This window comes from Eutrema salsugineum, unplaced genomic scaffold, assembly GCF_000478725.1.
Source record: "Eutrema salsugineum unplaced genomic scaffold, Eutsalg1_0 scaffold_16, whole genome shotgun sequence".
Classification (NCBI taxonomy): Eukaryota; Viridiplantae; Streptophyta; class Magnoliopsida; order Brassicales; family Brassicaceae; genus Eutrema; species Eutrema salsugineum.
In genome coordinates, this window is record NW_006256858.1 from 3169218 (window position 1) to 3181843 (window position 12626).

The 12626-nt window shown below is 38.5% G+C and overlaps 4 protein-coding genes across 5 annotated transcripts; 3 read left to right on the plus strand and 1 right to left on the minus strand.

The window, feature by feature from the left end:
• Positions 1-439: 439 nt before the first annotated feature.
• On the minus strand, positions 440-2823 carry LOC18021442 (protein ROOT INITIATION DEFECTIVE 3). Its single transcript, XM_006404104.2, has 8 exons — positions 2578-2823; positions 2376-2489; positions 2145-2278; positions 1904-2051; positions 1616-1803; positions 1181-1308; positions 843-1081; positions 440-704 (listed from the first exon to the last, which is right to left on the minus strand). Exons 1-8 carry the CDS (start codon positions 2782-2784, stop codon positions 558-560), a joined length of 1305 nt encoding a protein of 434 aa, XP_006404167.1. The 5' UTR covers positions 2785-2823; the 3' UTR covers positions 440-557.
• Positions 2824-3001: 178 nt separating this feature from the next.
• On the plus strand, positions 3002-5715 carry LOC18021443 (pentatricopeptide repeat-containing protein At3g49170, chloroplastic). Its single transcript, XM_006404105.2, has 2 exons — positions 3002-5072; positions 5168-5715. Exons 1-2 carry the CDS (start codon positions 3002-3004, stop codon positions 5647-5649), a joined length of 2553 nt encoding a protein of 850 aa, XP_006404168.1. The 3' UTR covers positions 5650-5715.
• A 126-nt stretch (positions 5716-5841) lies between these two features.
• Positions 5842-8251, plus strand: LOC18021444 (probable polygalacturonase). The gene is made up of 5 exons (XM_006404106.2): positions 5842-6052; positions 6170-6508; positions 6665-6767; positions 6881-7129; positions 7566-8251. The coding sequence occupies exons 1-5, from the start codon at positions 6020-6022 to the stop codon at positions 8249-8251; spliced, it is 1410 nt and encodes a 469-aa protein (XP_006404169.1). The 5' UTR covers positions 5842-6019.
• Positions 8252-8806: 555 nt separating this feature from the next.
• LOC18021445 (plastidial pyruvate kinase 4, chloroplastic) lies at positions 8807-12276 on the plus strand. Of its 2 annotated transcripts, none has more exons than XM_006404107.2 (5): positions 8807-8933; positions 9429-9488; positions 9619-10025; positions 10195-11823; positions 11899-12276. In XM_006404107.2, the coding sequence occupies exons 2-5, from the start codon at positions 9429-9431 to the stop codon at positions 12029-12031; spliced, it is 2229 nt and encodes a 742-aa protein (XP_006404170.1). In that variant the 5' UTR covers positions 8807-8933; the 3' UTR covers positions 12032-12276. The 2 variants fall into 2 exon arrangements, with proteins under 2 accessions (XP_006404170.1, XP_024013787.1); XM_024158019.1 differs by having other exon boundaries at positions 8811-8933; positions 9381-9488.
• The last annotated feature ends 350 nt before the right edge of the window (positions 12277-12626 follow it).

Sequence of the window (12626 nt, forward strand, 5' to 3'; positions counted from 1 at the left end):
GATGTTCATTACAAGGAACGAAACTGGAAAAATAACTAAAACATCTTTAATTGCGAGATTAAATATCATTTGAAAAAAGTGTTTTACTTGTAAAACATAGTTTTTGAGTTTGTTTTACAGATTTTTGTGTTAGGTTTACAGAAAAAGACACTGTATTATTATTGATGCATTTATTATTTTCCTTAAATCCGAAATTGTCTTTCATTTTCTTTAAATCCCAAAAAAACACTAAAAATATTGTCATAAAACCAAATATATACACTGTTAAACAAATTGTTTCTAATTTAATTCATTTCTAAATTTAAAAATTTTATTTTCGAGTTTTGTTTCTGTTTTTAAATGTGATAAACATTATTCTTAAAAATTTCGCGTGTGTCCTTTTTTTTTGCTAAAAAGACTTTATACTCTGATAAAGTGTTTCAATAGCACAAATTACCTAATCCTGTAATTCTAAACTAAAAAAGTGACTTTCAATGTAATTCTCTTTGAAAAAACATCTTTCAATACTTTTCCAAAAAAAAGTATTGATAGAGACAATAATAGTTTAATCAAAACTTTCAATTTGAAACACCGTTTTGTTCTTCCATGACGACCTCAAGCAAATTCTCATAATTCTTCTGCCACTGATCATTCATCTGTAAAGATTTTTTGTATTCAAGTTTCAGTCTTTCCATTTCGATCTCCGTTGCTGCAGAGCCTTGTTGCTGAAACAACACCAAAAACAAATAAACAATTGTGAAAAACAGAGTTTTCCAGAGAAATTTCAGGGCTTTGGGTCATTCTCCAAAGAAACAAAAAACAAAAAAAGATCTTGTCTTTCTATAGACAGAGGAAACACAAACCTGAAGCTCTTTAACTTGCTCGTTAATAAGATCAGCACTGAGGAAAGAAGAGTAAACAGAAACATCAGCAGATGGCGGTGGATCAACGATAACAATACCATCCATACTTTCTTCTCCTGATCTTTCATATTTTTCCAAAGGCGGAGGTAAGAGCGACCCGTGTCTTTTCCAGGAAGATTGCGTTTTGTTGGAATTAGCAACAATCGTTTTTCTAACTACTTGAATATTGTTCACAGGGCCTGTAAGGAAAAGTTCGTGACAAGCAAAAAATGGGGGGTCACTGAAAGATCATTTTGCCTAAGTAAAACTCAAACAGAAGAGAATGCTAACAAATGTACCTTTTCCATGGCCAAAAGTACGAACAGGACGACGTGATTTGGGATCCCAAACACAAATATTACCATCTTCTGATCCAGAAATCAAAAGGTTTCCGTCTGCGCAATATGCTAAGGAAGTAACAGCTTTGCTGCTCAGAAGAAAAAATATTAAGTCAATAATTATAAATAAGTTAAGGGATGTTAAGTTTTCAACACAAGTCAATTACTTGAATCCGTTGAAACGGAAAATCAGATGCAACATGTTAAGAGATCTAGTAAAAAAAACCATCTTAGAATCAACAACTACTACAAGCTGATGTTCAAATATATGAGATATCTCATAAAAACAATCTTAGAGTAAAAAATTACATCAACATACTGTTCAAATATATTATGATTTACAAGATGCAAACAAAAGAGAAGAAGAAAGTATCTAATATAAGGAACGTGAAGTACCTTTCTTCGGATACTGAACCAAGAACTTGTGTCCCATAGTCACTTGTGGCATTAATGGCGCCGATATAAATCTTGCTATCTCTGCTACCAGCATAGAACACAAACCCACCAGGGTCCAATGAAAGTGCATTGATAGCTGAAGGAAAGATGATATTTCTCAACAATTTCCCCTTTGACAGGCTCCAGACCTACAGTCATGAAATACCAAATAAAAGCCATATCATTTATGAAAGAACTTAACTTCATTGTTGTTAACAAATGTGTAAGATTAACAGTCCAAATAAGTACCTTGCAAGTCCGATCTTCTGAAGCAGAAACTATCATAGCATTGCAGCCTCCATAGTCTATGACAATGTCGGTTACAGACATTGTATGCTCATTAAAATTGTGTTCATAGAGAGTGTTCCCTTGCTGCCTCTGGAAATCATCAAATAGCCTAACTAACCAACAAGAGCAAGGAATAAGAATAAAGGCAATACCTTGCAATCAAAATTTTGAAACCCAGCAAGAGAAATACACAAAATTTAACCTTATTAGAGACCAGACTCTAACAGATCCATCTTGAGATCCTGAAACCAACAAAGAGTCGTCTCCAGAGAACACCAAGCAAGTTACTGAACGGTAATGACCGTGCCACTTCTTAAGAAGCTTCCCAGTCGCAACCTAATTTCACCAATTGAACAAGTTTGTACTTTAGACCCCCATGAAGCTCAAATACGTTTGATCACCAGAAGTGAAGTTAAAAATATAAAATTGTTACCTCCCAAAGATATATATCTCCAGAGGTTCCACCACCAACTATGTAAGTTCCTTCTGTGTTTGCTGCAAGAGCTTTTATTGACTCCACTGGGAAGCTCCTCACTTCAACTTGAGGCTACAATCAAAAACATCTTTTAATCCTCAATAAAAGGGTCTTCAGAGAATATAAAAGTGGGTGAAGTCGGAGAATGAGAAGTAAGAACCTTGTTCCAAGACCAGAAGAAAATCGAGCCAGAGGAAGCGGATGCGTTACGGAGCTGAGAGGCGGCGATGAACTTTTCTCCGACGGCGGTGAGACCGTGCGCAGGAGAGGCGCAAGTCTTGAATCGAAGCTGCTCTTTCCCGGTTTTGAGATCCCAGCTTCCGATTCCGCCATCGATAGAGGACGAAGCAATAACAGAAATCTCCATTATAGCTGATTTTGTTCAGAGAAACAGGAAAGAAGAAACAGATTCGTGAGTGTTCGGGTTTTAAGATATTAGGGTTTATGAAATTGTGTTTAATTGGAATAAAATATAGTTTTGCGGAGTAATACAAGTTTTATAAAACATAAGGGGTTATAATGTAAATTTCAGATAGTTAAAATTTCATTGAGATACGGTAACGGAATCGTTAGATGGGAAACCGATGGCGATGATAAGCTTTTCGCTTCCATCTCCCGCCATACTTCCGATTTCATCTCGACCGTCCGTTCCAAATCGGATCAACGTCGCCGACCGTCTGATCCTCCGTCATCTCAATGCCGGCGATCTTCGGGGAGCGATCTCAGCTCTCGATCTCATGGCTCGTGATGGGATCCGCCCCACCGACTCGGTCACTTTCTCCTCCCTCCTCAAGTCTTGTATCCGAGCACGCGATTTTCGACTCGGGAAACTCGTTCACGCCCGATTAGTTGAGTTTAATATCGAGCCTGACTCGGTTCTATACAATTCACTCATCAGCTTGTATTCAAAATCCGGAGATTTAGCGCGAGCCGAGGATGTGTTCGAGACTATGGAGAGATTTGGTAAGCGAGATGTTGTTTCGTGGAGTGCCATGATGGTTTGTTTCGCTAATAATGGAAAGGAACTCAATGCGATTGAACTTTTTGTTCGGTTTCTGGAGTTGGGTTTCGTGCCAAATGATTATTGTTACACGGCAGTGATACGAGCTTGCTCGAATTCGGAATATGTTTCGATTGGGAGAGTGATTTTAGGGTTTTTGATGAAGACTGGGCATTTTGAATCCGATGTCTGTGTAGGTTGTTCTTTGATCGATATGTTTGTGAAAGGGGAGAACAATCTAGAGAATGCGTATAAAGTGTTCGATCAAATGTCTGAGCTAAATGTTGTTACTTGGACATTGATGATAACTAGGTGTATGCAAATGGGGTTTCCTAGGGAAGCAATAAGGTTTTTCTTGGACATGGTTTTAAGCGGATTTGAATCAGATAAGTTCACACTAAGCTCTGTTTTCTCTGCGTGTGCTGAGTTGGAGAATCTTTCTTTAGGGAAGCAATTGCATTCTTGGGCCATTAGGTCTGGACTCGCAGATGATGTTGGGTGTAGTTTAGTTGACATGTATGCGAAATGCTCTGTGGATGATTCGTTAGATGATTGCAGGAAGGTGTTTGATAGAATACAGGATCATAGTGTTATGTCGTGGACGGCATTGATCACAGGTTATATGCAGAACTGTAATCTCGATACAGAGGCTATTAGTCTCTTCTGCGAAATGATAACGCAGGGTCGTGTCCAGCCAAATCATTTCACTTTCTCGAGCGCATTCAAGGCATGCGGAAATCTTTCGGATCCACGGGGAGGTAAACAGGTTCTTGCTCATGCCTTTAAAAGAGGTCTTGCTTCGAATAACTGTGTTGCAAACTCGGTTATCAGCATGTTTGTTAAAGCAGACAGGATGGAAGACGCTCGGAGAGCGTTTGAATCACTTTCTGAGAAGAACTTGGTCTCATATAACACCTTTCTTGATGGAACCTGCAGGAACTTGGATTTTGAGGAAGCTTTTGAGCTTTTCAATGAGATCACTGAGAGAGGATTAGGTGTTAGCGCTTTCACATTTGCTAGCTTGTTAAGTGGAGTTGCAAGTATTGGTTCAATTAGAAAAGGCGAGCAAATCCATTCACAGGTGCTTAAACTCGGGCTCTCGTGCAATCAACCCGTCTCCAATGCTTTGATCTCTATGTATTCCAGATGCGGAAGCATTGACACAGCTTCCCGAGTCTTCAATCTAATGGAAGATCGTAATGTCATCTCATGGACTTCAATGATCACAGGTTTCGCAAAACATGGATTCGCTAAAAGGGTACTCGAAACATTCAGCCAAATGACAGAAGAAGGGATGAAGCCAAACGAGGTCACTTACGTCGCAATCTTGTCCGCATGTAGCCATGTTGGTTTGGTCTCCGAAGGATGGAGACATTTCAAATCAATGTATGAAGACCACAAGATCAAACCTAGAATGGAGCATTATGCTTGTATGGTTGATCTTCTATGTCGATCCGGGCTTCTCACAGACGCATTTGAGTTCATTAGCACAATGCCCTTCCAAGCTGATGTTCTAGTGTGGCGTACGTTTCTTGGAGCTTGCAGAATTCACAGTAACACAGAGCTTGGAGAGATGGCTGCGAGGAAGATCTTAGAACTTGACCCGAATGAGCCCGCAGCTTATATACAACTCTCAAACATATACGCTAGTGCAGGTATCAGTATAATTCAAACACAAACCAATAAAACTCCTCCTTCTAATGATTAAACTTGTGTGTGAAGTGAAACTAATTTGAATAGTTGGATGTAGGGAAATGGGAAGAATCTGCAGAGATGAGGAAGAAGATGAAAGAGAGAAACTTGGTTAAAGAAGGAGGTTGCAGCTGGATAGAAGTGGGTGATAAGGTTCATAAGTTCTATGTAGGTGATACATCCCACCCAAATGCTCACAGAATATACGACGAATTGGACCGGTTGATTAGAGAGATAAGACGTTGTGGATATGTTCCTGATACGGATCTTGTTCTTCACAAGCTAGAGGAAGAGGATGGTGAGGCAGAGAAGGAAAGATTATTGTTTCAGCACAGTGAGAAAGTCGCGGTTGCGTTTGGGCTTATAAGCACTGGGAAATCAAGACCGATAAGGGTGTTCAAGAACTTAAGGGTCTGCGGGGATTGCCATAACGCGATGAAATATATAACGACGGTTTCTGGTAGAGAGATTGTATTGAGAGATTTGAATCGTTTTCATCATTTTAAAGATGGGAGATGCTCATGTAATGACTATTGGTGACTTTGAGAATTAGCATATGAGGCAATTTTATGTCTATCTTGAAAACAATAAAATCCAAATTTTAGATGTTGTAGTGGACTAATCACAACATCTGTAATCTCTGACCGTTGAATAGATTTATCCTTGCTATTAAAAGAAAAAGAGGTTATCTAAAATTGAACTGTTTTAATAAAAGAAAAAGAAAAGAGGTTATCTTTAGGGAAATCAATAACTTTTGCTTATTTGGTAAATCAGTACACGATCACAATCTATAAATTCAGGATATTTGAGTGTTTATGCAGATCAGATTTTACCATTTTATTCTTGATTTTTGTTTTCCTTTCCACTAATGATATTGACTTATCATTTTCTATAAGTTCAGATCCGGTAAATGGAGGTTTTCGTTGAAATCTCAAATTCTAAGGTAATTATTATTGATTCTCTTTTTTTTTTCTCTATCAAATAGTGATTCGTTTATTTGTCTCGTTTCTAACTAAATAAAGGGAGATATGATATATCTGATGTATTCATTTTCTTACAGATGAAGATGATTCAGATAAGTTTGTGTATACTAGTGGTATTAACAATATTCGGTTTTCCGATGATGGAATCCCGCATTGAGAGCAAGAAAGGTATTGAATATCAGGCGATAAATTGTCGGAAACACAATGCGGTTTTGACGGATTTTGGAGCTGTTGGTGATGGAAAAACCTCGAACACGAAAGCGTTTAGAGAAGCCATTAGCAAGCTTACTCCGTTGGCTGCTGACGGTGGAGTACAACTCATTGTTCCGCCGGGAAAATGGCTCACCGGAAGTTTCAACCTCACAAGCCATTTTACTTTGTTCATCCAACAAGGTGCAACAATTCTTGCTTCTCAGGTAATATCTACCTTCAAAATTTTAGCTAGTGTTATATATATTAGCCTATATTATATAAGAACGTTTTCAAAAGGAAAAAAAATAAATAAGAATTCGATGTTGTGTATAAATAATTGGTGGAAGAATAATAGTCACTAATTTGGTTAAATCAAACAGGACGAATTTGAATATCCTATGATGCCACCTTTGCCGTCATATGGAGATGCAAGGTTTGCTAGTTTAATCTATGGAAGTAACCTAACAGATGTTGTTATCACCGGTAAGCACAACAACGATTCATTCATTAATACATCACACAATTGATCAAGATTACGAGATAGAAACAAAAATGTATATTTTGGTTTATAAGATCAATTTTGTTAAATTTATTAGGTAACAAAGGGACGATCAATGGACAAGGCAAGTCATGGTGGGTAAAGTATCGAGGTGGTGGTTTCAAGTCAATATCGAGACCTTTGTTGATCGAAATAATCTTCTCAGAAAACATTCAGATCTCGGATATCAATTTAATCGATTCTCCAATGTGGAATGTACATCCTGTGTATTGCAAAAACGTCATCGTTAGAAATATCAAGATCGATGCTCCTATCGATTCTCCTAACACCGATGGAATCAACCCTGGTATGCATACATTATGATCACATTAATTCCTATAGGATATAACGTTTCTGTATAATTATCTTACGAAAAACGTTACGTTCTAGTTAAGAAAATAGCTTTTTCCCTTTTTTGTTTTTCATTTGGTTTATCAAACTCATATTCTTGATTTGGTTTTACGTACATATAGATTCTTGCACGAACACATTAAAAGAGAACTCATGTCCTTGATTTGGTTCTACGTATAGATTCTTGCATGAACACATTAATTAATAGAGGACTCATGTTCTTGATTTGGTTTGTTAAATACGCATGTTTTTTATTTTGATTCTACGTATAGATTCTTGCACGAACACATTAATATAAGACTCATGTTCTTGATTTTGGTTTAATTCAACTCTCATGTTCTTGATTTGTTTTATTAAGCACTCATGTTCTTGATTTGGTTCTATACGTATAGATTCTTGCACCAACACAATAATAGAGGACTGCTCCGTAACGTCCGGGGACGATTGCATCGCGGTAAAAAGCGGTATCGACCAATTCGGAATCGCGACAGCGATCCCAACGCAACAGCTCTCGATACGACGTCTCACTTGCGTTTCTCCCGACAGCGCAGGGATAGCCATCGGAAGCGAAATGTCGGGAGGAATCAAAGACGTTAGAATCGAAGACGTGACACTAATCAACACACAATCCGCGATCAGAGTCAAAACCGCGATTGGTCGTGGCGGTTACGTCAAAGACATTTTCGCTCGTAGGTTTACGATGAAGACTATGAAATACGTTTTCTGGATAACCGGTTCGTATAAACTGCATCCTATAGGATTCGATCCCAAGGCGTTGCCGGAGATAAGAAATATCAACTACCGTGACATGACGGCAGAGAACGTTACGATGTCGGCGAGGCTCGAAGGGATCAAGAACGATCCGTTTACGGGGATTTGTATGTCGAATGTGAGTATAGCTTTGTCTCCGACCACGAAGAAGCTGCAGTGGAACTGTACAGATGTTGCCGGAGTTACGAGCAGGGTTAAGCCGGAGCCGTGTAGTTTGTTGCCGGATAAGGGAACGAAGATGGACTGTGCTTTTCCGGTGGATAAGATTCCTATTGAGAGTGTTGTGTTGAACAAATGTTATGCTTAGAAAAAATTGTGTTTGTATCGTTTTTTATAGGTTTCGTTTAATCGCGTAACTAATAAGAGATTTAAATGAGTTGTGTTATGTTTGTAAATAATTTTGTTTTTGAGGTCATTCAAGAAAAGAATTGTAAATTGCTTGTTGAAGTAGAAGTACTTATAAAGTAATGGTGATGAATTGTAAATCAACTATTTCATAATTTCATTTTTGAGGATATGATTCCCATTTTTTTTACTGTTTATAGTTCATCAAATTTTCACATTTTAAAAGGTAATTGCGTTTATATAGCCAATTTGCCAGACTTAAGAAAATAAAAATAATGTAATAAGCCAATGTTGTTTCTATACCATCATTCCTTTTTTGTTTTCCGGAATCGGTTTGGTTAAACCGATTGGTTCTATTTTCTTAAATCTAGATTGTTACAAAACGGCGTCGTGGTGAATGGACATTTTGATTTCAGCCTAGATTCAGCGAGAGGTGGGGTCTTGTAAGAATCTGGCACGCGCTCGCCACACTCTCCTTTTATCCTTAACCACACTTTTTTTGTTTCTCCTGGAAAATTCGCCATTCTTCTTCTTCGTTTTCTGAGTTGAGAAATCTGAGTTGTCTTCTTCTTCTTCTTCTTATTAGTATCTTCTACATAAGGTGCGAAGAGTTTATCTGAATCGACCGATTCTCCATTACAAAGGTACTTCTCATGCTCATCTCCTGTTTTTTTTTTTCCCTCGAGAATAGCATCCGAAATAAAATTCTCGGCTACAATCGTAAAACCGTGCCAGTGGATTAAGGTTGATATTTCCTTGGAGAAATACTCTCAGATTTCTTAATGTCGTATGATTATGGCACATCACATGATTTTTTTTTCCTGGATTTCAATATTCACGTAGGAAGCTTGATTTTGCATTTCACGAACTTAGAATTTTTTTTTATTTGTGTTTTCAATTTTCGTTTACTGCGTTTGTGGGTTATTTTATTATGCCTAGTGTCGTTCAAAGTGATTTAATAATATCTGAGAAAAGGAAAATTCCCTGTTTCATATTTCAAGTTGTATCGTTTTTTGAGTCTTGTTGGTTTGTAAGAGTATATTTGTCTAAATTCGATTTCTCTCTTAGTCTTCTCTTCTTCTGCTTTGTAGCTTTTTTTGTTTCTTCTCCTCCTGATCAGCTTTGCTATCACTGGGCAGATGACATTGTACATGAGTTCTGCTACTTCAGTCACAAATCTATCGACAACACATAAGAATGTGAGTACATGTCTCTCATTGTAACAACCGGTCAAGCTCATTACTGTATACTGTTGAGACACATTACCTTCTCTTGAGCTAATATCTGTTTGCTATTGTGTGTTTTCTCTCTTTATGTTTCGTTTCTCAGGTGTTCCAATTAGTCGATATGGTAGCCACTGAATCAAACCACTTGTTAAGGGACAAGACTCTTTGCTTCCCCGGAAGGCATCACATGAACATCCAGCCTAAAAAGACTTTTCCATTATCATCACTTAATCAGATGAAAATCCGTGTTCCGAGAACATTACGAGCCTCAGCGAACGGGAAAGGCAGAGCTGAATTGGAGGCTATCTTTGGTGGTAATACCTCTACAGAAAGTAGTGACTTTCCAGACTCTAAAGCTGATTTTTCTCGTCTCGAGTTAGAAATATACCACTCTGGAGGAAGCTTTGGAGACCAAAATGTGGCTAGTGTTGTCGAAAAACTGAACGCTCTTCGGTCTCATCTATTAGCAGCAGAGAAGTGGAATGCTTCTCGACTTGAGTCATGTGACAGGTCCGTTGACATTTTACCATTCTAACCATTTTCTCCCTAAATTTTCTTATGCTCGTTTCAGCATAGATAAATATCAAATCTTGTATAATTGTCAAGCCATATATCCCTCTGCATTACTTGTTTTTGTCGGCTTTTGCTATCGCCTAATTTGTAATACTGCCTGTTGCAGAAAATATCTGGAATGTGCGACAAACTTAATCCATTATATGGCTTTGAGGTCATTGGACATTGAGCAGCTCAACAGCGATCTTGCTTCTCTTGGTCTGTCAAGTTTAGACAACAACAATGTGACTGTCCTCGCCAGCCTTAACTCCACTATTAATCTGTTGATGAACTCTCCCTATAGCAAACAGAGTGATGTGATCGAATCTCGGAATAATGCCTATCCTAAGCAGCTGAAGGGTAAGAGTAGCAAGAAGAATGATAAAGGAAGAGTATTTTCATATAAAGAGTTGTTACTTGGAAAACTTCGTGAGGGAAGAAGTACTCATATCATGGTAACTGTTGGTAAAGAAGCAACTGAGAGTGAAACATTTATAACCGATGTTCTTAAAGCTGGAGCTTCTGTTATCCGTATAAACTGCGCACATGGAGACCCGAGCGTTTGGGGTGAGATCATCAAAAGAGTAAGAAGAACCTCTCAGATGCTAGAGATGCCATGCCGCGTTCTTATGGATTTAGCTGGACCAAAACTGAGAACTGGTACCTTAAAACCTGGTCCTTGCGTGATAAAAGTTTCACCAAAGAAAGATGCTTATGGAAATGCAGTTTCTCCTGCTCTGGTGTGGCTCTCCCTCACAGGAACACAACCTCCTCCTGCTCACCTTTCGCCTGATGCTACTATATTCGTGCAAGACGAGGATTTTCTCTCTGGTCTCCAGATGGGTGATTCTTTAAGACTATGTGACGCTAGAGGGAAAAAGAAGATGCTTAGAATCACAAAAGAGTTTGATGTTTTTTCCAGTTCCGGGTTTGTAGCTGAATGTTTTGACACTGCTTATATTGAGTCTGGAACTATGTTATACGTTAAGGGAAAAAAAGGGAGACGCTTGGTTGGACGAGTAGTGGATGTTCCTCCCAAGGAATCTTTTGTAAGGCTCAAAGTGGGAGACTTACTTGTCTTAACCCGAGAAGGATCGTTCGATGAACCTTGTGTAACTGTTCCAGGAGCTCATAAGGTAACTTGTCCTTGCGGTTATTTGTTCGATTCTGTCAAGCCTGGTGAAACCATTAGTTTCGATGATGGCAAAATATGGGGAGTAATCAAAGGAGCTAGCCCTTCAGAGGTAATTGTCTCCATCACTCATGCTGGTCCAAAGGGTACTAAGCTAGGATCAGAGAAGTCCATTAACATTCCCCAAAGTGATATCCGTTTCAAAGGCCTCACATCAAAAGATATCAAAGATCTTGAATTTGTAGCTTCACGTGCTGACATGGTTGGCATTTCTTTCATACGTGATGTCCATGATATATCCGTTCTTAAGCAAGAGCTCAAGAAAAGGAAACTTAATGAGCTAGGTATTGTTCTCAAGATTGAAACGGAAAGTGGGTTTGAGAATCTACCCTTGATTCTATTAGAGGCAATGAAGTGTTCGAATCCTCTGGGAGTTATGATAGCTCGAGGTGATCTTGCAGTGGAGTGTGGATGGGAGAGATTGGCTAATATTCAAGAAGAGGTTTTAGGTATTTGTAAAGTTGCTCGTGTACCGGTAATCATGGCAACTCAGGTTCTGGAATCACTTGTCAAATCCGGTGTTCCTACTCGAGCTGAGATCACAGATGCTGCAAATGGCAAAAGGTCAAATCTTTTTGCTCCAAACAAAACAAAACTTAACAGTTGCTTTGTCTAATTTTGGATTTTGTATATTTGCAGGGCAAGCTGTGTGATGTTGAACAAAGGCAAGCACATCGTTGAAGCTGTTTCGATGTTGGATACTATCCTTCACACCAAGCTTATCTATAAGAAACCGGACTCTGAAATCCTACATTGCTCTGCTTCTCACTAGAAAGAGAACTTGTAATTTGCCTGGCCAGTCCATGAACTGGGTCGTCCGGTTAAGTCCTGGTTCAATATTGGGTCTTGTGGAGCTGTGGCGGTTTCAAACCAGGATTTAGCCCGGTTCACATAGCCCGCCGGTATGTTGTCCTGCATTGGAATGTCTCTAGAAAGAGCTTTAGTGGAAATCTAAAAATGTATGCTGAGGATATGAAGTATGAACCATTCACTGATTAACAGAAAGCGTTACATCGAAGGATTTAGCTTCTTCTCTCTGGTTTCTACAACGAATCCGATTAATGATCACGTTTTAAACAGTAAACAGTGCGAAAGATAAACTATTTTTCTTATTAAGCGGTTAAGAATGGGCCTCGATTATAGGGAGATTCATGCACATACTTTCTGGGTTGGTATATCAGAATGTACAATTTCCATGACTGAATCCGTACCATCTGAAGAAGACGAAAAAAATTTGCAAAAATATTTAAAATTGTTAAAACGAAACTGACGACCAAATATGAAAAAGCTTGAATTTTTAAATTTCACAAGCAAGTGATGCTCTCTGTGTTCGAAAAGATGAAGCTTTGTTCCCGTTTAGAAGGCCG